We start from the raw sequence: 26,843 nt of genomic DNA on the forward strand, positions 1-26,843 counted from the left end.
GGGCCTCACCCAGTGTGGCTGGAGTCCTAATGAGGAGGGGAGATGTGGACACAGACACACACAGGGGGGATGTCAGGTGACGAAGGCAGGGATGGGGAGATGCTGCCCCATGCTAAGGTATGCCGAAGACTGCCGGCAAACACCAGAAGCTGGGTAAGAAAGATTCTCCCTCATGGCCCTCAAAGGAACTCACACTGCTGACACCTTGATCTTGGACATCCAGCCTACAGGTCTGTGAGACAACATTCTGTTGTGGAAGTTGCCCAGTCTGTAGCCCTTTGTTATGGGGGCCCTGGCAGACTGATACACAGAGTTGGAGCCTGGCCTAGAGCTGGATGTGGACAACTCCTGCCCAGTGGTCCCTTTCTGCCCTCAGAGATTTTAAGAACAAGGATTACTCTTGAAAATACCTCACCCCTGTCCACCCCCATCCATGCCACCTGCTGTTCCTTGAGCCTGGAGTACCACCATCTCCAGCTGGAGTCAGTGCCCAGCCTCTCCCACCTCCCTGCCTCTGGCCTTGCCCTTTATCCATTGTTCCCCTACCCTGACCGCCAGCGACCTGTCTGCGGGACAGGTTGTGGTGTCACTCTCTTCAGGGGCTTATAGAGAAAATTCGGACTTCTAAATGTGGGCCTCTTGTAGTGGAGGGAAAAATGAATGCTGTGGGGAGTCCAGTTGAAGACAAGCAGCCCTGCGCAGCTCCCAGAGCTGTGTAAGAGACAAGCTCTGTTGTGGCAGGCAGTGATCACCCTGTCATTGAAGGGCTAGAACAGGATGAGCTGACCACAGGTCTCTTCTGGGTACATTTCCAGGGCCAGGGAGGAGCCTTCTGGTGCCTGCTCAGGGCTCAGGGGCCATATGAACAAGACCTTTGCCTCATGCCACAGTGGGTGCTACATAAGCAGTCAAGACTTCTTTTTAAGGAGCTGGAGGGTGTGGGGATGTGGAATGTCTAAGATCCCGCTTACATAATTTATCCTCACAATGGCTGTGACCTGGCCTGCAGCCCTCTGCTGTCTTCTGTTCCAGAGAATGGGAAAGAGCCACTGTTCTTTTGGGAACACACACCTTATCTGTCCCAAAAGGAATAATTTAAATTGTTTGATTCCAAGATGTTTGAGGTCTTGGAGTTGGAAGGAACTTTAGGTCATGACTCTGATGCTCTGCTCATTGCCTAGATCTCCACCCAGGCATTGCTGACAGATGGTAGGCCAGCCTCTGCTCGCAAGCCTCTATTGACTGGGTGTTCACTCCCTCCAAGGCTGGCTGCTCCATGGTAGAACAGTCTGTCATATTTGTTCACATAATCATCCTTTTCTCAGATAACAGAACAGTTACTCTGTGTCAGGCCTGTATTCTTGTATGAGGCATGGTCTTTGGCAAAGGTTGGCACAAAGGGCTCTGGGAGCACAGAGGGACAGCACCATTACTTTAGAAGGAAGCGGGTGGGGAGGAGAAATCTGTGAGAGCTTCCTGGAGGAGGGGAGCTGCTTCTGTTCAGCCAGCATTAACTGAGGCTCTGGTGCCTGGCACTGTGCCCGGGCTGGGGCTACCTAGATGGTTACTTCATTGTGGTCCTGGCTGTAGAGAACTCTCCCACCAGGTGCACAGGCATAGATGGAAGGAAGGGCTCTACAGGTGATCTGGAGGGGCTGAGGCTGAGGGGAGATGTGGGGTAGGGGCTGCTGGCCATGAAGCTGGAGAGGGGCCTGAGGTCTGAAGGTACTGCAGTCAGGGACTCCCTCCTGCAGGCCTGGGACCCATGGCAAGTCTGAACTGGGGATGAGGTGATGGGTGCCATGTTTTAGAAAAACATGTTTAGCAAACCTATGCTTTCAAAACTATCTCAAAGAGGTGAAATCTGCCTGTCGAGAGTCCCCACCCTTTGGGCCTCCCCCAAACAAGCTGACTATGGGAGAAGAGGGAGGCCAGTTTTTATGGCCCCCCAACCTTCCTCTATGTGGTGGGGGCTTCTCTGCCTAAGTGAGAGAGGGTTCGGGGACCAAAAGGCTGGGTGGGCTTTGCACCAGGTCCCGCCCGAGCCTTGGTTTCCTCATCTGTATAATGGGCATGGCCGTCTCTAAGGCTGGAGGATGCTGTGGCGAGGGGCGAACAGCAGCAAGCACAGGGACAACAGAGCCTGGTGGCGAGGGCGGGAAGGCAGGCAAGGGGTCTGACCCTGGTCTTTCTCGCTTGTTCTTTCTGCTCGAGGGAGAGTGGAAGGAGGCAGAGGGAGGGCATGGATGCACATGTGGTGGGGTGGAGAGGCATCTGGGGCACAGAGGCATGGGGAGATGGTGTGGGCACTCCACCACGGCTCCTGGATCAGGTGCCTTAGGGGCTGTGACCCACCTCCAATATGGGAAAACTCCTCGAAGACCTGGGAACATCTGAGGAACCCTCCCTGGCCACCTCGAGCCACTCCCCTTCCTTTCTGAGCAGCGGGGCCCCTGCCTGGTTGTCTTTGTCGTGCTTCAGTCCTGCCCTGCTTTAGGCTCTCATGTGCTCTGGGTCCACACCTCCCCCTTCAGACATTTTCATCAGGCTGTGGGATCTGGAGGGTAAGGACTGCCAGACACTCAGCACCCAGACAGGGCAGGGGCTCTGCAAGCGTGGGCTGTCTCTATGCTTACGTCCCTTGAAGCCTGATCCGAGACATGATCTCACTGAGCCAGGTGAATGGGTGTGGACAGGGACATATAGACCCTTCACAGTTTAGCTCTAACCTCCCTTTCCAGCCTTTCTCGTCCAAATCCAACTGTGGCACTCACCAGCCCCCGAACACTTAGCATCCCTTCCCAGCTCCTTGCCTTTCCTGGCACTGCCCCCGCTGCCTGGAATGCCCTCTCTCCCTTAATCCGTGTGTCGACAGTCTCTCCCATCTTTCATGTGAAATGCTCTCCACTCACGATGCCTCCAACCCAGTGGGACACTTCTTTAAACCCCGCTCAATGCCTCCTTTACTGCTCACTCATTCATTTGTACAACAACCAGCTACTAAACATCCGACTGGGCACTGAGGATCCAGAGATGATTAAGACTCAAGCCCCAGAGGCATCGATCTGCGTGAAATATGCTTTCCACATAAAAAGCTGTTAAAAAAAATTGTTCTTTTGCTAAAATTATCCAAGATTTTTCTTGCAGAGGAAAAACAGCCAGGAAATGGGCGCTTCCTGTTTTCATTAAATAAAGGCTTTTAAACATCTGTTGTTTCTGGTGACAGCCGTTGTCTGTGACTCCGAGGGCACCAAACACCCACAGATAACCCGGAAAATCCCAGACCGTCGCTCTCCTGATGGCTTTACCCACACTGTCTTCCATCAGCCTCAGAGATGTGCCTGAGGTACCGTCTTACGGTGGGGGGTTTGGCAAGCCTAGTTTGATCTGCTCTGTCCTTTGTCTTCTCAAGGCAAGAAGACAAGGTGGAGATTAGCCCCTTGACAGATGGGGAAACTGAGAAAAGCAGAATTTTCTTTCTGGCAGCAGCTGCAAAACGCATCTGAAAGTATCTGTAGGACCCTAGAGGTAGTCCTGGCTGAGGGTCTCACAATTACCTAGGGGAGCTTGACAGAAACACACTCACTGTAGGCACAGACACTCCCCGAAGGTCACCCAAAAGCTGGTGACAATGGCTGCCTGGGAGCCCAGAACAGGGGTTTGACGTAGGAGTCTACTTCACCCTGTCTGTGCCATTGAACTATTTGCATTTGGCCCCATGTGCACAAATCCCCTAGGCTAAAAACCAAATAAATCGAAAAGGCGTCCCTGAGGTTCTTCAAAAAGCTCAAAATAGAAATACCATTTGACCCAGGAATTCCACTTCTAGGAGTTTACCCTAAGAATGCAGCAGCCCAGTTTGAAAAAGACATATATGCACCCCTATGTTTATCGCAGCATTATTTACAATAACCAAGAAATGGAAGCAACCTAAGTGTCTATCAATAGATGAATGGATAAAGAAGATGTGGTACATATACACAATGGAATATTATTCAGCCATAAGAAGAAAAAAACCTTACCATTTGCAACAACATGGATGGAGCTAGAGGGTATTATGCTCAGTGAAATAAGCCAGGTGGAGAAAGACAAGTACCAAATAATTTCACTCATATGCGGAGTATAAGAACAAAGAAAAACTGAAGGAACAAAACAGCAGCAGAATCACGGAACCCAAGAATGGACTAACAGTTACCAAAGGGAAAGGTACTGGGCAGGAGGGGTGGGAAGGGAGGGATAAATGCAGGGAACAAGAAAGGGGTCCTTACGATTAGCATGTATAATGTTGGGGGGCATAGGGAGGGATGTGAAACACAGAGAAGACAAGTAGTGAGTCTACAGCATCTTACTATGCTGATGGACAGTGACTGTAATGGGGTTTGTGTGGGGGGACTTGGTGAAGGGGGAAGTCTAGTAACCATAATGTTCTTCATGTAATTGTAGATTAATGATAATAAAATGAATAAAAAAAAATTTTAAGGGTAAAAAAAAAAAAAAAAAAAAAAAAAGGCATCCCTGCTCCACTGGGTGATACTGAGTCAGCAGGTTAGAGCTTTTATACTTTCAAGGATTGTCCCCAGGAACCCTGCTGTGTCCCTCACTTGTGAACATGCAACTCTCATCGTTCAGATGGGGAAACTGAGGCTGGGGGAAGCGCTGTCCCTGAGGTCTTCCATGACAGAGTGGTGGGGCAGGATTAGAACCCATGTCCCTTGACTCTGCTGTGTCACTCCATGAAGCCACTGCTCTCCAACACAGCATACAAGCTCTGAATCTACATCCTGGGGGTGAGCCATGGTGAGGAGGTGAGGTTGCCAACAGGGAACAGGGATACAGCGCTGAGAAGTGGGAAACGGAGTGAGGGGAAGGGCTCCAGTCAGCTGGCTCAGGATGTCAGAGCTTGGAAGGGACCAGAGGGGCACCTGGGCCAACCTCGTATTGTACAGGGGAGGGACTGAGGCCTGGAGACGGGAAGTGGCTCACTCAGGCTCAGGTCTAGGCCCCCTTTCTCTAGTATAGGGGCCTCCAGGATGAAAGGGCTCCCAGCCCTGCTGGGTGGGACAGGCCCCCTTCCCAGTCTGCCTGAAGCCAGTTTCCCTGGACGACCCTGCTGGCTACAGAAAATGCCAGGGCCCCAGCTCAGCCCCTCGGAGGCCCTGTCTCGCCTCTTCCCACCCTCCTAACTTCGCACTATTTGCCCTTTCATTTCGTGGCACCCAGGAGACAGCCCTGGGGCAAGAAGGCAGAAACCTGCTCCAATGGGGCTGTGTTCAGCCATTTTCAGCCAGACTTTGGGAATGTCTTTGCCCCTGTTTGGACTCAGTGTTTTCATCTGAAAATGTAGGGTAGAGGAAGGTGTTTAGACTAGGTCAGCAGTTCAGGCCTTGGATTGTGCCCCTTTAGTGGACTGGGAAATCAGTTTCATGGGTGGTAATCAGCATTTAAAAAAGGAAAGAAAGAAATAGGAGAGAACAGAAAATAGTCAAGTGCTTCACAAGATTTTGTGAGGTTCTTATTTTGATTACATGTGCGTGCTTACTGAGTCAGGACATAAAACACGTTTTAGTGTTATGGGTCATGACCAAAGAAGTTATGTGTCCAGGGCTGCTTTCTACCCCACCTCAGGGCTGTCTCAGGGAGGATAGGAACTCTGGGTGTGGAGGCTGGAGGGGGGATCTGGGCTTGGGTAGGACAAAGCAGACTAAGGCGGACCTCATGTGCTGCACAGGGAATTTCTGGAAGGAGAGCACAAAGGGAAGCCTGAACCCATTAGTGGCTGGTAATGAGCAGGCATTCCACAGGGAGGCTGATAAATGGCCTGTCTATCCAGGCAGAGATGCAGTCTGCAGGAAAATGCACGTGGGCTCTGGTGTTGGGCACCAGGGGTATTAGTCGCCTTTGTTACTCTAGGCTCTGGATGGCAGTGAGTAGGCCTGCCTGGTGTGTGATATGTTGGAAAGTTGGGTTTCAAGTCCTGTTCATTCCCATTCATTCATTTCACAAACACTGAGCACCTCCCATGGGCCAGGCTCTGTAATAGGGGCTGTTACATGTCACTGGACCCAGAGTAATATATCTACTGAGTGGGAGGCATAAAGGAAGGGGCCCCACATTTATAGGCCGCCTGCCTGGTGCTAGACATTCTGCCTGTAGGTTGTCTGTGCATGATCTGACACCTCACAGTGTCCTGGGGTGTGTATGTATAATACTATTATTATCCCATCTGCACATGAGGATATAGAGGCTCAGAGAGGTTATGCAAGTGGTCCAAAGTCACACAGCCAGTAACACTGGAAATTAGGATCCCAAGTCTGATGCCTGAGCTCACACTCTAGACCCCTCTCCCTGCTGTCTAAACATGAAAGTTCACATCTATGACTTTTTGGTTTCACATGGTCTTTGGAACACAGAATCTTACAATCCCAGGGCCAGGAACTTGGAGAGCATATTATCTACCCCTTTTCGCTTAAAAGAAGGGGAAACAGAGGCTCTAAGAGGAGTAGGCAACAGCCAGAGGCCCCCAGGGAATGATGTTGGGGCAAGTGGGGAACACTGAAGCTACCCTTGATGGATGAAGGAAGTCCCAGTGGGCATTGCCACCAAATCCCACAGCTAAGGCCAGTCTGGACCCAGCTGGGGTGGGGCTTGGTTTGGGAGTCAGGTCTGGGCCCAGCAGCTGTGTTAGTCCTCAAGCCCCTTCCATGCTCTGCCTTTTGGCGGGCACAGGGTAAGCTGACATGCTCCGCCTGTCCACAGCAGCATTTTGGAGATTTCAGGCAGCTCTCTCCTCTCCCCACAACCTCTTATTACTCTGGGCAGCCCGACTGATCATGACATCTCATTGTCCCCCGACCCTGCAAATCCCCATCACTGAATTCTTGGCCTTCTCCCCAGAAGCAGATTGAGCTACAGGAGCCTGAGGACCTACTGTGAGCTGACTCCCTGTTAGGTTCACTTATTACATCACCTCCCTTGATCCTTACAGGGAGTAGGGGTGCTGTCAACACCCCTATTTATGCTTGAGAATTTTACCTCCAGTTAACTTTTTAGCTCTGTTCCCTTGGAAACAGGGAGGAAGACTGTTAGCTGATTCACTAGGCAAGCATGCTCAGGCAAACTGGATCTGGGTGGGAGAACTGTACATGCTGATGGGGACACCACATTTGGGGTTTTCCTGAGTGTGGTGACCTTTGTTACTGGGTGTCTCCTTTGCAGGGGCCCTGGAATCTAGGCCTATAAACTTGTTACAGGAGGTCCTGGCTCCTCTGGGTCCGGAGGCTTCTCAGGCAGGGCAGCCCCCACGCTTGTCCCTTCGGGAATCAGAGGAAAGGTCTCTCCGTGACTGGCAGGACGGCCCCAGGATTGCCCCCATGGCAGAGCAACACCTGCTGGCAAGCTGTGGGTTGTGCCCTATGTCCTGAGCAATTTAATGCCAATTGTGGCCTACGCTGGTCTTACATGTCTGAATTTTTAGGAGTTAGGTAAAAAGAAGACCCTGTGAGTGTTTTAGGGAAACTGAGGCTCAGAGAGTTTAGGCAGCTTATCCCAGGTTCTCAGCAGGCTAGACTCTGCCTCACCCCCTTCCTGAGCCTGCTGGCCCTGGGGGCCTACCTCGGGCCGCACGGGGTCCTCGATGCCCACCACACAGATGCAGGTGAGGTCACTGAGGATGTCATTCTCATTGTCCCAGTCGGGCTCAGGGCTGCTGGGGAAGTCGCGGTAGGCCACACAGATGGTACGGAGACCGTCACAGGCCATGGGCTCAATCACCTTCTTCACCATCTCATCCCGGTCACGGGGCCGGAAGACCCGGGGCTCACCTGCCCCAGTGAGGACTTTGCAGCACCTGAGGGAGGACAGGAGGGAGATAGTAAGGTCCAGCCAAGGGCCCAAGGACACTCCCTCTGGTTGGCTTGAGCTCACCTCCCCCTCCCCAGTGATGCCCAGCTGGCCATGGTTGGTCATTCAGTTCCCATCCAGTCCATTTCCCATAATGCTTCAGGGCTGGTACAGGCCTCTGGGCCCCAGGCCGGGATGAAATCAGGACCAGCCAAAAAGTAATCAGGCAGCCTTCTTGCAATATCTGCCCAGTCCATTCAGCTAGAACAGATCTACTTTGAGCTGTTTTATATTCACAAGATTTTATCTGAAAAAATAGTTCCACAGCTAAAATGGTTTTCAAAAGGCATGAAACCTAGGCTAGTGGTTTTGACCCTGCTTGCACATTAGAATGGCTTGGGGAACACTGAATAAATAAATACCACTGTGTGAGCCTAATGGCAGAGGTTCCATTTCAGTTTGTCTGGAGTGAGTCCAGGAATCAATGTTTTTTTTTAAAGTTCCCTGGAGTGATTCCAGTGGGTGGCCAGCGTTGAGAACCACTGGGCTAGACCAATCCCTTTAAGTTACAAGCAGGGAAACTGAGGTCCAGAGAGGGGGAGTGACTTGCTTAGTTCTCCAGGCTTATTTCTGGCACCTGGAGTCAGAGGGAACTGGTGAACACTGAAAATTGCTACTATCAACCAACTCTAGGCTAAGAGACATGAAATGAGAGATCTAACAGTGGTGATGGGAAGAACTTCCTACTAGTGACTAAAAGAGGTGGAAGGTGAGGACTGTCTGTAGAACTTTTAAGAAGGAAATAGAAAAAGCAGTGGGCAAGCAGCCCTGGAGGTGGTCTTGCTGTGGGAAGTTGGGCAGGGGGGTGCAGATGGCTTCTCCAGCCCCTCCTTACATATATTATATATATTATAAGTTTATATATATATATATATATATATATATATGTAATAGATACAGGACAGCCTGCACTGCGTGACCTCCCCCCCACCCCCCGCCCCAGCTCCCTGTGGCCCCACCGCCCACCGGGCCGCTTACTTCTTGAGCACAATCTCAGAAGCTCCCTTGCTATACATGCGGAAGCTCTCGTCCGGCATCTTGATGACTGTGCTCATGGACTTGCGCACAGAGTTGAAGGTGTACACTTTGTACAGCTTCTCCTCTGGCATCTGGCTGCGTACGGGCTCATAGTCCTGCTTCAGGTCCAGCACGAAGCCCAGCAGGCCACACTCTGTCTTGTTGCCCACCTGCCGAGGCAGGGCGCCCTCCTTCTCTGGGGACTGTGGAGAGAAGCAAGGGCGGCTCACAGGGGGTGGCCTACAGGCCCTAGGGCTGCTGCTTCGTGGTCTGAGGGTGGGGGCCAGCCCCTGGCTGGCCCCTCTCTCCTCAGTGAGACTTGTGCACCGCCTCCATTTGCACCCAGACCCAATTCTGGCTCTAGATGAAAGGAATTAAGCAAAATCAGCTTTTAAAAAAATGATGAACTATTTTAAACATAGGAACATGATAGAGAATACCAAAAGAAACAGTTGTGTACCCACCATCCAGCTTTGTAGAACCTTCACATTTTGCCATATTTGTCTCAGATTTTTTTCTTTTTCAAGAAGGAAAACATGACAGATAAAGTTAAATTCCCTGTGTACCCCTGCCCATCTGCAAAATTCACCCCTTATTCCAGAAAGAACCTTTATCTTAAGTTTGTCATTAATCATTACACTGTGTACATTTTAAACTTTTGAGATAGCTCTACATTGATGTGCAGTGAGAAATAATTCAGATGTCACATACCCTTCCCCCACTGCTCACCTCCTGTCTGACTGTAGCAGATCACAACCCAGATACTGACACTGATGCAATCAGACTGACCTCATTCAATTCACGTTTTACATGCACTCGTTTATGTGTGTATTTAGTTTTATGCAAGGGCCATCGCATGTTGATTCCCGAGACCACCACCGTGAAGACACACAACTGTTCATGACAAGGGCCCCTGGGTCCCCTTTTCACAGCTGCAGCCCCCTCCCTTGCCTCCCCCTCCCTGGTCCTGCCAACCACCAATCTGTTCTCAATGTCCATAACTGTGTCACTTCAAGCATGTTATATACATGGAGTCATTCAGTATGTAACCTTTGAGCTTTTCTTCACTCAGCATAATGTCCTTGAGCCCCAGGCAGGTTGCTGCATGTGTCAACCCCTTGTTCCTTTCCACCGCTGAGCAGTATTACATGCTACGGATGGCCCAACTCTTGGGATCTCAATTTAGGTTCAACAAAACAAAACTTGTTATTTTTGTATGTCAAAGGTCAAACATTGGCAGTTGCATGTAGTCTAACTAATGTATGTCTGTATGTGTGCATGTTAAAAACTTCACATAAAGAGACCACATACATTCTTTTCTATACCTGGCTCTATTCACATAACATTACATTTTTGAGAGTCACCTGTGTTTATGGCACTGGTTTGTTCCTTTCTAAAGGCTCTATGGATGCCACTCTATGAACAGCCACAATTTACTTCTCCATTCCTCCAGTCCCTCCCTCTTTTCCCTCTTTCTTTCCACTCACTCATGTAGCACACGCTCCTAGGTACCTGCTAAGTGCTGGTCCTCTGCCAGCTGCTGGACTGCATGAGCCCCACATGTCCCAGCCTCAGAGACTCAGTGGAATCACGAACCACATCTCCCCTAGCACCTTTCACTTCCTCGTGTGGCACCTGCCCACGAGCTGCTTGTGCCTCTGTGCCTTCACCCCTGCAGCTCTCCTTCCTGTTTCCTGCCAGGCAAACTCCTCCTTGCCTTTTAAGGACTAGCTCAAATACGTTTGTCTTTGACAACTTTGTGGGTCTGTCTCCCCTTGAGGAAGTGCACTGTATTCCTCTCCTCGCTGGGTTCTCAGGGCCAGCACAAAGCCCAGCACACAGAAGGCACTTACTAAATGTTTGCTGGATAGCTCAGTGCAGACCAGTATGGCAGGGGACATGGGGCTTAAACCACAAGAACAAGATGCCTCCATAACAAGGGTACTCATGGTGGGATTAGCAGGAAGCTGTGGGAAGTTCATATTTGCAGGTAAACTCACCTCCCTCATGCTCCTGCACATACATGCACACACCCACTCACTCCTCCTACATTACAGTGAATACCCAGGGAGAGGTAAAAGCCACCACAGATGAACACAGCCCCTAAGAGGTTTTGACTAATGCTTTTGCACCCCCTACCCTTGGTTAGTGGCTTTTCATGGGTCTCAGACCAGCTTTGCCCAAGAACCCTCTGTATCCTCATCCTCGGCCTCCCTCATAATGCTCAGAAGAGCAGCCCAGACAGGAAGAAGGTGGAGTCTAGAAGATGCTGGCATGGGCCAGCTGTGCAGGACTGGACAGCAACTGGACATCTTCCTGGCTTACCTCCCCTTCCACAGTTAGGGCTCGAGTCCCATGCAATCACAGGCATCAATAATGCAATGATCCTGAGACCCAGGGATTCACAGGAAGAACAGACCTTAGACCATAAGGCCTTGTCCTCAGTTTCTCCATCTGTGAAATGGAGAGACTGGAGCAGATGCTCTCTAGCTGAGAGAAAAATCAACGCTTTCCAACCCTTTCCCCTTCAAGCAGGTCATGGTGAGGGATGGCAGAGCAAGGCAGAGCTGCAGCCTTTCAGTGGATGGTCAGGGGGCTGTGGCGGGGAATGAGGCTCAGAACACACTCCCCACTTCCACACCATGCCAAGCTCTGTCTCCAGTGTCACAGGCCTTGGAAGGCTCCCCACTCCCAAGCTCTTTGGTGGGATCTGACTTGGAAGCAAAGGTATCATTGTAGCTTCCCATTTCTGACATTTGGGAAAATAAATCCTATGGTTATTTCCAGATTTTATGTATTTTCCACAAGTTTTTTTTCCCCTTTCATTAATGAAAGAAAATGACAACACCAAGGACTTAAATAAAAATGCCTAATTACTTATTCGCCCAAGAGAGCTGAGCAGTTATGCCTGCAAAACACCCAGCATTTTATTACTGTCTGTGAAATATGTTAATTTTCCTCTAAAAGAATTCCTAACAATCCATGGTTGCAAATGGCAGAGCTGCCTCCTCTGTAATTCAATTTGTTTCCGTGAACTTGAGCTCTGAAATCGCCTACGTGCATTATTAAGAAGCAGGGGCCCGCCCCTTTTCTCTTTTGGCTTTTTTTATCTTGACAAACCCCGAGGTTTTCTTATTGCTGTAGCCTTTCCAACAGTCTTTCATCTCCAGGGCTCCAATTAGGCAGCTAAGGCATCTGTATTGTTTCCCTTTTGACAAACAGGAAGCAGGCCCAGGAGGGAAGTGAATTGCTTAGGGTCACAGACCCGCAGAGGGGCAGATCCAGGGCTGCCCAGGCCCCTGACTCCCGTTGCAGAGCTTCATCCAGCACATTTCCCCGTGTGGGTGTTGAGCCCTTCTGGAGCGCTGGGTGCAGCCACAGGTGTTAACTTTGAGAGGACAATTCATGCTCCCGTTTTGGGCTGCTGGGGAGTGAACAGAGCCGAGATCAAAGTATAACTTGAAAAGCTACAAATTTTGAACAACATCTGCAAAAATGAGATAAAAAAAGTGTAGCTAGCATGTCTCACACTTCACACCCATTAGGACGACTATTATAAAAAAACTAGTCAGGAAAACAAGTCTTGGTGGAGACATTGCAGCCCCTGTGCACTGTTGGTGGGGCTGCAAAATGGTGCAGCTGCTGTGGAAAACAATGCAGTTATTCCTTTAAAAGTTAAGCATGGAATTAGCATGTGATCCAGCAGTTCCACTTCTGGTTTTTACCCAAAAGAGATGAAAACCAGGAACTTGAAAAGGTATCTGTATATCCATGTTCATTATTCACAAAAGCCAAAAGGTAAAAACAACCCAAATGTCTATGGAAGGATGAACAGATAAATGAAGTGTGGTCTATACATACCAAGGGTGTCTGTCTTGCTTATCTTCGCCTCCCACTGTGGGATAACCAATGAATCTGTGATGAATGAATAAATGAATAATTTATGTTTGTGTGTGGGGTTTGTTGCCAAGGGGAGGCCAGATAGGATGGAATTTTGTCAGAGTTTTGGCCCCCAGACTTGTCAACAAAGGGCCTGTCCCCAGGAGCATCTCTGGTGCGAGGCTCCCGAGGAGCACGAGGTGGCAGTCACACCAGGGACTGAGGGGATCTTCCTCAGAGTCCAGCAAGGTAGAAGGTCAGTGTGGGGGTCCAGGATGACAGACTGGGACAGGCTGAAAGCCCCTGTGGAGCTGCACTACTGGGAGACAGACTCCTTGCAGACCTTCCCAAGCTCACCAATGTATTGTGTGTGTATGTGTATATGGCATGTGTATGTGTGTGCAGTGTGTGTGTATTTATGTGGAATGTGGGATGTCTATACGTGCATGTGTGTGTGGTGCGTGTTTTGTGTGTGGTGTATGTGGCGAGTGTATGTGTTGTGTGTGTGGTATGTGCAGGGTGGGGGGGGATGTAGGGGTTAATAGCTCTATTAAAAATAAGAATTCCCCATCCGGGGTTATTTGCTTTCTTTAAAATTGGAATGAAGTTGATATACAATATTATATTGGTTTCAGATGTACAACATAGTGACTCAATAATGGGGTTATTTGCTTTAGACTCTTCTCCCAGAGATAGTGTTTACAAAAAATGAAACCACAATAGCTGCTGAATTCAACACAAAGGCCCCTGCCATTTCACCATCAGAAAGAACAACAGCCTACCCTAGGTCCCCATCTTAATGCCCTATAAAGTCATTTCCAGAGTCTTCCATGACATCTGGCACCCTGGGCTTGGCCAGAGGTCAGTACTGGTTTGACTCAGAGGGACTTTGAGTCTCATTCAAATATTCAGTTGAGCCCTGAATTTAAAGCCAGGAAATCTGAGTTCAAGGTTTGACCCTCTCCTCCCTAGAGCCACCTCCCACTTCCCCTTCTCCTAAACACTCTAGTTCTAAGATTTATGGGAAATAAAACCAAGCAGATCTTTCCTGTCTTTTAGGGGTTGTTGGGGGTCCCTGGGGTAAGGTGCTGTCACAGCTACTTCCATTTAGAACAGGATATGCTGAGGACCTGGGGTTTCTGACTAGCTGAAGTTTATCAGGAAAGCCATATGCCAGGAAAATCCTTCTTGCTCCTTCCTCCAGAACCACTTCAGGGGCTCCAGAGAGATTTGTTTTTCTCCCAATAGTTTATGTTTTCAGAAATAGGCTGTAAACTTCCAACAATTCAGCTCCACAACTGCCCATCCTTAGTTTAATAATTCAAATGTTAACTGTAGCATCAACCTACTTTAAAAGAGGTCTCATAAAATGTAAAATTAAAGACCGCCTGGGTGGTTTCAGTATGCAGAATAAATGCAGTCATAAAAGGAGAATGTTTTCCCAAGAAAGCACAGTGCCTCAAAAGTCTGAGAAAGGAGCTATTTCCATCTTAAAGCTCAGCTGTAGCTCTGAGAAGTGGGAGGGGGTGAGAAGAAGCAAGTAGAAGTCTTGATGTTCAGGGTTGGAGATGACAAAGGAAATCTGAGGGTGTGCCAGGATTTCTGAGGCAGGGAAGCAAGTTCTGCCTAAACTATGATTCATGTAGCTTCCCTCAGAGGGCAAGCTTAGTTCCTCATAGAAATAAGAGTGGAAAAAAAGAGCACTACCATCCTCAGAGGGAATGGGACATGGGGTTGAGGCTAGCCCTCTGAGAAGGCCCTCCTGGGATGCTTTTCCTGGCCTCCCCACTGGCAGCTTTGGGTTCTGCACCACCCTTCACCTCCACCTGGAGTGATTCTTCTGAGCACTGTAAGGGGAAAGCTTATTAAATGCTTATCGGCTGTCACCCCAGTCCCTCCGGCTCTTCCAGCCCCAGTGCCTCACTGCTCATCACCCAGGCCCCAGAGAAATACCCAGGCCACAGACCGCCTGAATGAGCTGTGCATATTCACGTCTCTGAGCCTTTGCAGGGCTGTGTCTCTGCCTGGAATGCCCTCGGCCCCTTGCCTACTTGGTAAACTCCTTTAGAATCTCTGGACCCAGGATTGGTGTTCAGGAGCAACCCTGGGCAGGTTACTTGATGTTTCTGCAGCTCAGTTTTCTGAGTTGCAAGATGAGACTGGTCATATTTGCCTTGATGACCTGGAAGAGAGGTGGAGGGTCAAGCAGGACAGTGGCTGGCAAAGCAAACTACAGAGGGTAAGACTCAGAAATAATAATAGAGATAATGAGAGTAATAACTGATGTGGATTGAGCACTTGTTATACATGTCAGGCACTGCTGTGAGCCCCACATAAATTTTCTCATCTGATCTTCACGACAGCCCTGGAACTGCCTCAAGACAAAGGCACAGCCAGGTAGGCAGGGCATGGACTTGTGGTGAGCTTCAAAGGCTCTGGATTGGACAGACCTGAGTTTTGGTCCTGGCTCAGCCTCTTATTTGCTCTGGGACTCTGGGCACACTCTTTACCTCCTCCCAGCTTCAGTGTCCTTATCTATGAATTGGAGATGTGATGTCACCTACTTTATGGTGTTGACACATAAGGCAACATGGGGTACGTACACAGCACTGAGCCTGGCTAAGTGAATATTAACTATTATGATGAATTATATGCTCACTTTACAGACTGGAAAACAGAGGCTTGATGAGGTTAAGTAACTTGCTTAGAGTCACATGGAGAGAGTGTTGGAGCTGAGGTTTGGACCTTGTCTGTCGGACTTCTGAGTCAAAGATCTTAACCATTGCTTCTTGGACTGGATGTTAGGACATCTGGATTATAACTTCATTAACCCATGGGGTGATGTGCACAAGTCCCTTTCCATTATTGGACCTCAGAATAAAGTGAGGGTGCTGGACCAGGTGGCCTCTAAGATCTGTGAATCCATGTAGATGATACCCACAAAACCTCCCTTTGTGAATATTCATCTGTGTTTTTTAAAATAAAAGGCACTATCTAACTGGGAGGTCTCTGGATCAATGCAGATGAGGCTGCTGAGGGCAGCTGCAGAAGAGAGCAGCTCAGTACACTGAGGGTACTGAGAAAACATTGGTGTTGGCATGGCATGAGAGTGTGCCCAGAGTCCCAGAGCACATAAGGGTCTGGGGCCAAGTCCTGCCTCTTGTTGCCATGAGAACAGGAAAGCAGAATGTAGAAATAGTCCTGTGCTGAGCCTCTTATCAATTCCACCACCATCCATCCATCCATCATGTACTCATCCATCCATCCATCCATCCATCCATCCATCCCTCTCCCTCCCTAGTTCTCACCTCATTGATTACATATCTATACATTTATTCACCAGTCAATTCACTTACTTCACCTACCCAACCAGTACTTCCGGAGAGCCTATGCCAGGGGGAATAGAGATGACTCAGCCGTGTCTCTCACTCTTAAAAGAGCCCACAGCCTGCATCAGACAGCAAGAAGACTTGGCGTCCTTGTGGAGGGAGAAATACAGCCCTACCTGGGTGACAGTTTTCCCAGGTCAGGCCCATTTCCCAGTCAGAGCTGAGGGGTAGTGTGTGGAGAACACCGCATGCCTTTCTTGCCCTGTCTCCTCTTGCATGGATTAGTATGTCCTGCCGTCTAGATTTCCTAGCCTGGTTTGGAGGGTGGCCGGACTTCCAGCCTAGACTGAGCAGCCCCTGACTCTTTTCGGGATTCCTGTGGGCCCAGAAGGGCAGTCTTGGAGAACTCCTTGGCCCCATATAGCTGGCAGGTCCTGGTGTTAATCTGACCCTACAGACCCCAGGACCAAATTATGCTAAAGATGCTGCAGGATTGGTTTCAATGACCAAAAACCTGGTCTGCACACCATACTCAACAGCTGGCTTTAGGGTATCTGTAAGTTGGCTTTGCTACTAATTGGCTGTGTGCCTTTGTGCAAGACCCTTTCTCTCTGTCGCCCTGACACCTCTCCTGTCTATTTGTTTATTGGTTAGCCTCTGCATTGCTACAAATGGAATCCCCTTTCAACGGATGATTGATTATATTGCTGAAAAATGACAACACTAATCATACTAGGGCTGAATATGTGTGGCATTGTGCTAAGCACTTTCCACTCACTAATTTCATCCTCACAAAAACTTCATCATTTCCCCCAGGAAGGAGAGGCACAGAGACATTAAGTAACTTGTTAACATTCATGTAGCTAGTGAGGGATTTGAACCCAGGCAGTCTGGCTTCAGAGTGTTAGCTTTAATTGCTACCTAGTCATTCCAGGCAGCTCTGCTATACCTTCCACACTGAAGGCCATCAGCCCGCAGCAAGGAGAACCATGGGGCCAGGGTTCTTTCAGAAAAGACCCAGAAAGAGAGACATAGGGGTCTTAGGATGCCAGGATTCAAGGCACAGAGGGGGATACTGGTGTCTAAGAGGTGAATGACCTAGCCTGATTACAAGCCAAGGATTCCAGTTCCCAGACTCCTGACCTCTCTCCAGTCTCAGCAGCTACACCTTCTCCCCAGGCAGACTGACTGACCCCTGTCCTTTAAGCCACCTGGACACAGCCTCAGTCAACCAACATCTGGAAATGAGATATTAGCTTTACCACTCAGTGCTATGAAACATTGCCTAATTGAGACACTGCTGTGGAGATGTTTCCTCGGTCTCCCTGGTGGATCCCAGAACTCCTTTTTACTGTAATTGTGTGACGTACATCTCAATCCAAGTCCACCTCACAGGGCTCTGCCCACATGGCTGCCCACATTGCCTGAAGCCTGCTCTGGGAATTGCCCCACTCTGTCTCTGTCAGGTCTGCACGACGAGATCATTAATAGCATGTCAGTTATTTTAGGAAGGCCCAGGGAACAGAATAAAGCATTGCCAATCTCCCTTGATTCCCAGATCGGGGCTGCGGAGTGGGGGTGGCAAGAAGACAAAAACAGCATCATTTCTGGCATCTCCCCCAGGAGTCTCTACCACCCATCTGTGCGTGTAATCCCGACCTACTTTCTCCTTTTGTTGGTGCTGCTTCCCTGGGCCTGTAGCTCAGGGGCTCATGTCCAGGCTGCTCAGCTGCAGTGGAGGATGTAGCTCCTGCAACCCCAGTGTTGGAGGCAGAAGCTGCCTCCTTCTCCTCCTCCACCAACCCTCAGGCCCTCTCTACTGACTCACACTCTCCTCCCCATCTTGATACAGCAGCTGGCGGCTCGCACAACAGAAGGGAGGTCAGGGCTACAGCACATCTGGAGGGTAAGCAAAAAAGCTCAGCCACTCACCCAGATGCTCGCACAGCAAAATGCCCTACACCTGGGTGCCAACTGACCTCTGGATAGATAGTTCTGTGTTTCTCTTCATCCGTAAAGGCAATCTGTGCTTCTAAACCAAAAAGGGATTATAGCATGATGAGTCTAGGCAGCTCAGCTGAGACAGGACTATGACAGGTTTTCCTAATAAAACTACTAGTATCACTCTATTACTAATAACAACACTGTCAGTGGTACATTGTGAAAATGGCCACAATTAGGCCCCTTATCCAAGCCCTTTGCAACGTGACTTTGTAGTTCTTCCCATCAAGAGATAGAGTCTATTTCCTCACTGCTCAAATCTGGGCAGGCCTCTTGACTTACATTTGCCAATAGGATGCAGCAAAATGGTGTGAACAAGCCCAGGCCGGCCTGCTGGAGGAGGTGGGACCACACACAGCAGGGATGAATGGTCCCAGCTGAGGCCACCCTAGATCAGCCCACAGTCCTGCCACGGTCAGCAGAGCTGTTCACTTGAGCCACTGCAAATGCGTGAGGGAGTCCCGCCAAGACCAGAAAAACCACTTAGCTGAACCCAGCCTAAATTGCTGAATCACAGAATTGGGAACTAAATACACAGTTTGGTTTTGAGACACTAATTTTTGGAGTATAATTCTCTCCCCTTATCCATAGGGGATGTGTTCGAAGACCCCCTGGATGCCTGAAACCTCAGATAGTACTGAACCTTATATGTACTGTTTTTTCCTGCAAGTCCATACCTATGATACAGTTTAATTTATAAATTAGGCACAGTAAGAGATGAATAACAATAACTAATAATAAGATGGAACACCTATAACCATATTCCATAATAAAAGTTATGTGATGTGGTCTCTCTCTCAAAAATCTCTTATGTCCTGTGCTCCCCCTTCTTTTTGTCATGATGTGAGATGATAAAGTACCTACAGGATGCGATGCAGTGAGATGAAGGATGTAGGCATTGGGATGTAGCCTTAGGCTACTATTGACCTGACTATGTGTCAGAAGGAGGGTCTTCTGTTTCTGGACTGCGGTTGACCACGGATAACTGAAACCATGGTAAGTGAAACCCTGGATAAGCGGGGACTACTGATATATATCAAAAGTTAACTGACAAAAATTTCATTTTTGGGGGGGGAAGAGGGCAGTAACAGAATCTAAAAAACACAATAAACAAGGTTTTTTTTTGTCACATGAACATCATAGCTAGGTCAAAGAGAAACAACTTGCTCACTATCTGAACAGGCCAAAATACATCAGCAGGTTTAAAAATATGAATCATGAATCACGTTGCTCAACCTGTCCAGTACTTCTGCAGCACCCTATGGATGCTGCGCCCTCTAGTGGACGATGTGCCGCTTACCAGAATCTTGGTGGTGTAGGCGCTGTTGATGGCGATGGCGTTGACCAGCAGCTCCATGGTCTTGGCGTTGATGGAGCTGGGGTCGGGGATCTCCTTGTAGTGGACATCACCGACGTACACCTGCACCACCGTCATGCGATTGGTGGTCAGTGTGCCTGTCTTGTCCGAACAGATGGCCGTGGCGTTGCCCATGGTCTCACAGGCGTCCAGGTGGCGTACCAGGTTGTTATCCTTCATCATTTTCTGGCGGAAGGGGCAGGTGACAGGGCAGCAGTGAGGAAAGGGAGCTGGGGGCCATGGTACCCATGGCATTGGGTAAACACAGTTAGTGAGGCAGAGCTTCCATGTCTGCCCCTGTGCTTCCTGCACATGTAAAGGGTCTTGGTTGCTGCCGCTTCTGTCTGACACCTGGGCTCCTTTTGTATGTGAAGCCCTTTTCCTTCTTTTTCATTATTTGAGCCACTTAAAAGATTTGATTAATTGACTTTATTAACTTGCATTACAGAAATAATCTGTGTTCTTTAGGGAAAAATTAGGGAAAAGGATGATAAATTAGGGCTGGGTCCCCTTTAATTACTTCAAATAATTTTTTCTTACACACTAATAGGAACAACCATTCCTTCCTTAAGGGTTTTTTTCAAATGTGCCATCTTTCACTGGTGTCCGGTTTTCAACAGCCCTTTGATTTCACCAAGAGTAAATAAATTCAGGGCATATATGTTTACAGGCATATGACAATATCTGGAGAAATATCAACATATTAGTGTCATTATTTCTGGGTGGTGGAATTATAGGAAACTTACTGGCTTCTTTTAGAAAAATCTATAGATTCTGTTTTTTTACTATAAATACATATTATAACTTGCATAATAGAAGTCACAATTTCCTTTAAATATAGATACACCAAAAAGGAAACAAATTAGCTATCATGTTACCACCTGGAACTGATACATCTTCTATATCAATATCCTTTCTTTTTAAATTAGAACAAAAATGAAGTTCTACTATAAATACTATTAATTTTCTTGCCTCTTTCATCCCAGATCCACACTCCTCCTTCTTCTAGGCTCTTAATCAAGTCATACAAATAGAGGAATTTTCAAGGAACCACCACCCTTAAAGCAGGCCCTCCTGCCAAAGTGACCCTATCTGGCAAGGAGGGACATGAAAAGTTGCTAGAGGCTGAATTAGACATCGTTCCAGTCTGTTCCTAGGAATTTTATTTCCTTTATTCTTGCTCTTCATTATAACTTTATAACATGGGTACAAAAAGGAGTGCAATTATATAGCAGTTCATGTTACTAAAAAAATGAGTATTGGTAGAATTATATGCTATTGCAGTTTCTTCTTCTTATAACCTAAATGTAAACCAGAATACACTTTAGTAGTAACAATGACTGTATGTGGAATGTGTGATCAACAGCCATTTGAATTTGCAAACTTTAGTTTGCAAAGTTCTTCTACGCATATTTTCCTACCTGATGTTATAAGAATCCTGTGAAACCTTCCAGGATTCTTGTAATGCATTTTGGCAACTGAAGAAGCCAAGGCATAGTGACTTAACCAGGGTCACACCCCGAGTGAGGATTAAAGCTGGGATATGAACCCAGCTCGGTTTAACCTCATGGCCTGGATCATTCCATCAGAACTCTGCCTGTTGGGACTCTCTGAAGAATGTTTGTCTGTTTGGCTTAGGAATGTATAGGCCTGAGTATAGCACAGAGAAGACAAGTAGTGACTCTATAGCATCTTACTACACTGATGGACAGTGACTGTAATGGGCTATGTGGTGGGGACTTGATAATGGGGAGAATCTAGTAACCACCATGTTGTCCATGTGATTTTATATTAATGATACCAAAAAAAAAAAGAATGTATAGGCCTGGGCTGCCCAATATGGTAGCCACCTGTGCCTACTGGGCCCTGGAAATGTGGCTGGCCCAATGTGAAATGTGCTGTAAATGTAAAATACACATGGGATTTTCAAGATGTATGATGAAAAGGGAAATATAAAGTATCTCACTAGTAACTTTTATATTGACTACATGTTGGACTGGTAATAATTTGAATGTATTGGGTTAAGTAAATTATATTATTAAAATTAATTTCACTTGTTTCTTTTTACTTTACAAGGAAATTTTAAGTCACACACGCAGCTCACATTATATCTCCATTGTATAGTGTTGATCTAAGTGGTCATTTTTATTCTTTTGATGGTCCAGGCTCAGAGAGGGGAGATTATGCCTCCTCTGGGGTGGGGTGCTATACTGTTGACCAAGTGACTGTATAAGAAACACTCCCTAAAACAGTTGAAAGCACCACGTGCCAGAGATACAAACTGTAGAAGGTGCAGAGGCCTACAAATGTCTGGATGTGATTCACCCGCACCAACTCTGTGACATTTAAGGAGATCCTGAGCTCAGCTGGGTGGCTGTGGGGGTCCCAACTCATGGCTTTGTGTGAGAGTCTCTACCTCCAGGCCCAGGCTCCCAAGCAGCTTTGTGGTATGTGACCTGTTTGGGCTTGGTTTGTGGGATGGAGTTTCTTTGAGAACCCTAAAACAAGGAGGTGATAAGGACCATATCCTTTACACAGAGCCGCCACTTTCTGGCACCTACTTGAAGATCTCTTTCTGTATGAAATTACATCGGTGAGCCCAGCCCAAATTCCAGCTTGGAAACTGACGCTCACCATGCTCTCTGGAAGTTCTGCCAATATCTAAGAATGGGTACATTGTGTATAAATGTGACCAGGACTCTAACCCTGCAGGGACATCCTGGCACTGAGGCCTTGGGAAAAAGGAGCATAATGCCCTGCCCTCTGAGGTGGGAAACCATGCCCTCTGAGGTGGGAAACCACAGGGCCCATGGAAAAGAATGCACCCGAGGTGTGAGCCAGGCTTTAAGTATCCCCAAGAGGGTCAGACACTCAGTGCCATGGAGATGCCAGCCCACATAGCCCAACATTTGGGCTCTGCAGATGGCTATGGGCCTGGGCTCATGGGGAGGTGGGGCTTTGCCATCAGGGTAGCACTTAGGAACTCCCCCACCAGACCCAAGTTCCAGAATCAGCATGCATGGGCCCACGACCCTTCACCAAACTGCTTTTAAAACCTCTTATATATTCCGCCTTCCTGAAAAGAGGGGGCTTCCATAGAATCAGATGTCCTTTTTGACTTAGGCATATTTCTTCCAAACTTAAGGGAGCAAACTCTGAGATTAGTGGTAGAAGTACTGTGGGTACCGTGGGGCTTGATTATGGAAGCCAGACTTCTGCTTATATTTGGTGGGACAAGGATGGGTTTGGTTCTGCACATGATGTCTGCTTTTAATATACATTTTAAAAGTTGAGTTGATTGTCAATATTTAAAAGTCAAGAGAATTTATATTAAGTCCAGGTTTCTGGCTTCTCTTGGAAAAATGTGAAAATTTGGCAATGCTGGGCCTGCATCTCTGCAAGGCAACACTTGGCCGGGCTGAATGATGGCTGTCCCTCTAGCTGGAGTATGGCTTTCAGGTTCGCCACAGGCCCCCGGACTCCCTGAAGGCATGTGAGTTTTGGGTTCCTACATGAATCCTCTCTCTGAGCTTGTAACATGTCCATTCCTTTCTTTTTAGCTCTTCTCCCAACCCCAGCACTGGCCCCACGGGTCACCCCACAGACCCCGTTGCAGGGAGCAGCCAATTTCAGTCCTGCTCTGTCCTTCTCACCTTCACCGAGTAGGCCAGCGAGATGGTGACGGCCAGAGGGAGCCCCTCGGGCACAGCGACTACCAGCACCGTGACGCCAATGATGAAGAACTTGACGAAGTACTGCACGTAGACGGGCGTGCACTCGGGCAGCCATGGCTTCTTGTTGACCACGAAGGTGTCCACGGTGAAGTAGAGCACCAGGATGATCACCGTGATGGCGGACATCACGAGGCCTGCAACACGGGTGGTAGGAGACTGCTCAGGGGGCTCCCAGGGGTGGGGGTCCCTGGGAAGTGAGATGTGGACCAAACCCTCGCCAAAAGGGCTCTGGGGTCAGGTGAATTCCAGCTCTGCCACTTACTTGCTTTGTGGCCTGGAGTAAGTCCTTGATCCTCACAGAGCCTTAGTTTCCTTCTCTGTACGATGGGAATGCATATCTATTTCATATGGTTTTACACAGATCAAGTGCAATGAATGCACATACAGTGCCTAGCACAGTGGCGGACACTTAGTAGGTGCTCTAGACATGTGTGCTGAGTGGCTATATGAATAAATAGGAATGTGCGTTATGCTCTCACACAGTAATGATATGAACTGGTACTATTTATTTCCTCATTGATTCAGACACATAGAAGTTCCTATTCCAGGCACTGAAGAGGACACAGTCCCTGCACTTGCGAAGCTGAGATTCTAGAGGGGATGCTAAATAAGAAACACACACATGAATAAGATATTCAGATATGGGTAATGCTGTGAAGAAAAGCCCCAGGATGTTGTGATAGAAAGTGACAAATGCTGAAGATAAGAAAACAAACAACATGTCCATTGACAGATGAAGAGATAAAAGAAATGTGGTCTGTATATTCAATGGAATATTATACAGCCTGGAAACGAAGGAAAACCCTGCATTTGCAATATCATGGATGGATCTGGAGGACATTATGCTAAGTGAAATCAGGCAGACATAGGACTCACATGAGGAATCTAAAATGGTCAAACTCATAAAAGCAGAGAATAGAAGGTGGTTGCCAGTGGTTCAGGGATGGGGGTAAAGGGGGCTGTTTTTCAGTGGGTATAAAGTTTCAGTTACGAAGATGAATTAACTTCTAGAGACCTGTTGAACAACACGGTATTGTGTACTTAAAAATCTGTTAAGAGGATGAATTGTAGATAAGAGTTCTTACCTAAAACGCAAAAAACAAAAACACCACAAAAGAACACAAGGACATTTTTGGAGGGGCTGTATGTTTAAAACTATGGTTGTGGTAATAGTATCATGGGTGTGCGCCTATGTCCAAACTCATGAAGACGTGCACATTAAAAGTGGGCAATTTTTGGTCTATAAATTCCATCTCCACAAAGCAAAAAAAAAAAAAATTAAACAAAAGTACCATGGGCTGGTAGGGAGTGGCTACTTTAGGGAGGGTGGCCAAGGAAGACGTCCTGGAGGAGGTGCTATCTGAGCCGACAGAGCAATGATAAGAAGGAGCAGCCAGGTGATGACCTGCGGGAGAGTGGTCCAGACAGAGGCAACAGCAGGGAGCCCTTTTTTGGGTGAGGAAAATGAGGCTTAGTGAGGCCAAGTGGCTTTCCCAAGGCCAAAGGCCAGGGAGGCACTGCTGAGTTAGTGAATGTAGGGAGCTACCTGCCCAGATGCCCCGGGACCCTGCCTGCCCATTCAGAGGGCCCAGCCCCACCTGCTGCAAGTGCTGTGCAGGGGCTGCTGAGACCAGCAGCCTCGGCCAGTGGAGGATGGCTCCTGGGTGATTGGAGCCTCTTGTCAGGCAGTGCCTGGGAGTGTGCCTCACCGCAATCTGATGGCCAATGTCCAGTGGCTGATGTGGGGTCCAGCTCCCTTGCTGCAAGGTGGGACAGACCCTGCAAAGGCACTCGTGCTCCAGAGCTCCCGTGGGATCGACTGGAAACAGGGACTCCTCCAGGAATCTCAGTGGTGTCTTCCCCAGCACTGGCTTCTTCCCCAGCACTGGCTTCTTCCCCAGCCCTGTTGAGTCCCTTACCCTTTATAGGTCTCACCTGAGATTATACCCCCCCAAATCCTGTACCCACCCATCACAGGCTCTGCTTTCAGGGAATCCAGCCCAAGAGAGAAGCAGAAGTGGGATGTAAACCCAGAAGTGCTTGACTGTGAACTCCGTTCTTGGCAGTGCCCAGGAGAGGGAGGGAGGGGGGTGAGGATGCTTAGTTCCCTGCCCCCAGTGCTACATTTCTTTCTCTGTGGCAGGGATGGAGGAAATCCCTAGGCCCATCACTCCCCCACCCCCACTCCAGCTGTGGAGCCTCAGAGCTGGCTCTATCCCCGTCTGACAGTCGCAGGGGCGGGAAGCCAAGTTCCCAGCAGCCGGGAGCTGTCACCAGGCCTCCCAGAGTTTAAATATAGACAGCCAAGCCTGTAATTTGCCTCCCTTCTCCATGCTGTGGTGCCTATAATTAGAGCCGGGAGACAGCCACAGAGGAGCGAGCAGCCAGGTGGGGAGGCCTTGGCATTTGCCACATCTTTACCCGGGAGGAGAGGCTAAGGCTATGTCAGACAGGCAGGGCTCACTCTGCAGCTGGGCTTGGCTTTCTGGGCCAGAGCACCAGCCATCAGCTGCAGCTCCAAACTCTTTAGGGAAGCTGTGTTGTTGGGCTGGGGCTCAGACAAGGGGTTTCTCACTGGACTCTTGGCATTGTCCTTAACCTCTTCAGTCTTCCTCTGTACTGCAGCTGGGCTGCTCAAATCCATCCTTGATCTCCCCTGCTCAAACCTCTTCCATGGCTCCCTCTGTCCTCAGGATAAAAGCTGAGCTGCCAACTCCAGGCCCTGCAGGATCTGCCCCCTTCCAGCCACCACACCTACTGAGTGCTAAGCACTCTGCAAAAAATTCCCTTTCCTCCTCACAGCAGCCTGTGAAGTAGGGACTGCTGGTATCCTAATTTCACAGACCTGAAGGCAGAGGCTCAGAACTAGGTAGAGTTACCTGCCCAAGTTCTCACAGCCACAGCTGGACAAGAACGCAAGCAGTCTGCTCCCAGAGCCCAGGCTTTTAGCTTTACTCTTTTGCCTGCATGCTAATTGTGTGCCTATTGTAAGGACTCAGACTGGTTGCTATGATTAGAGAAGGGTGGGTCTCAGGGGCCATCTCATGCTAGTTCCCCCTTTGCAGATGAGGCAGTTGAAGCTCAGCTTAGGTCAGGGCCCTGCCTGGGGACCCACTATATGCCCTGTGTATCCCTCATGACATCCACTGTGGCCAAACACTCACCCGCCTTGCCGATCTGCACAGCCAGTTTGGTGAGCTTGCCCTGCAGCACAGATTTCTCCTTTTTGTGCATGTTGGCCTTCTTCTTGTCATCAGCGTCGCCACCCTCAGCACTCTTGAGGGGTTGCATCTCCATGGCGGCCGCCCCGTCCTGCTGTTTGGCTGCAGGGGGCAGAGCACGGAAGTGCACGTGCACACACACACACACACACACACACACACACACACACACACACACACACACACACACAGGTCAGTCTGCAGGGTGGGGGTACTGGCACCCACCCTGCCTGCCCAGGGGAGTGTGGTGAGGCCCTCACTCCCCTGCCTGGGCTGCTGCATGGCTGGCACAGAAGCCCTGTGATGTGGGCTCTGTCTCTTCTAGCTGTAGGCCCTGGTTCCAGGGCCACAGGCTGCCTCGGACTTGGAATCCAGGACACAGCAGGGAGTGACATAGCTCTACCCT

General features: G+C 48.9%; 1 protein-coding gene across 20 annotated transcripts in view; it reads right to left on the reverse strand.

The window, feature by feature from the left end:
• Nucleotides 1–26,843, reverse strand: part of ATP2B2 (ATPase plasma membrane Ca2+ transporting 2) — a 358,301-nt gene that overhangs the window by 24,779 nt on the left and 306,679 nt on the right. For all 20 annotated transcript variants that reach the window (XM_037000334.2, XM_073231033.1, XM_073231038.1 and 17 more), the window contains 5 exons: nt 26,381–26,539; nt 23,136–23,350; nt 19,426–19,668; nt 8,878–9,119; nt 7,612–7,846 (listed from right to left, as the gene is read on the reverse strand). In XM_037000334.2, coding sequence (XP_036856229.1) covers nt 7,612–7,846; nt 8,878–9,119; nt 19,426–19,668; nt 23,136–23,350; nt 26,381–26,539 — 1,094 coding nt within the window. The remainder of the gene's footprint in view (nt 1–7,611; nt 7,847–8,877; nt 9,120–19,425; nt 19,669–23,135; nt 23,351–26,380; nt 26,540–26,843) is intronic.

Source organism: Manis javanica, chromosome 3, assembly GCF_040802235.1.
Source record: "Manis javanica isolate MJ-LG chromosome 3, MJ_LKY, whole genome shotgun sequence".
Taxonomy (NCBI): Eukaryota; Metazoa; Chordata; class Mammalia; order Pholidota; family Manidae; genus Manis; species Manis javanica.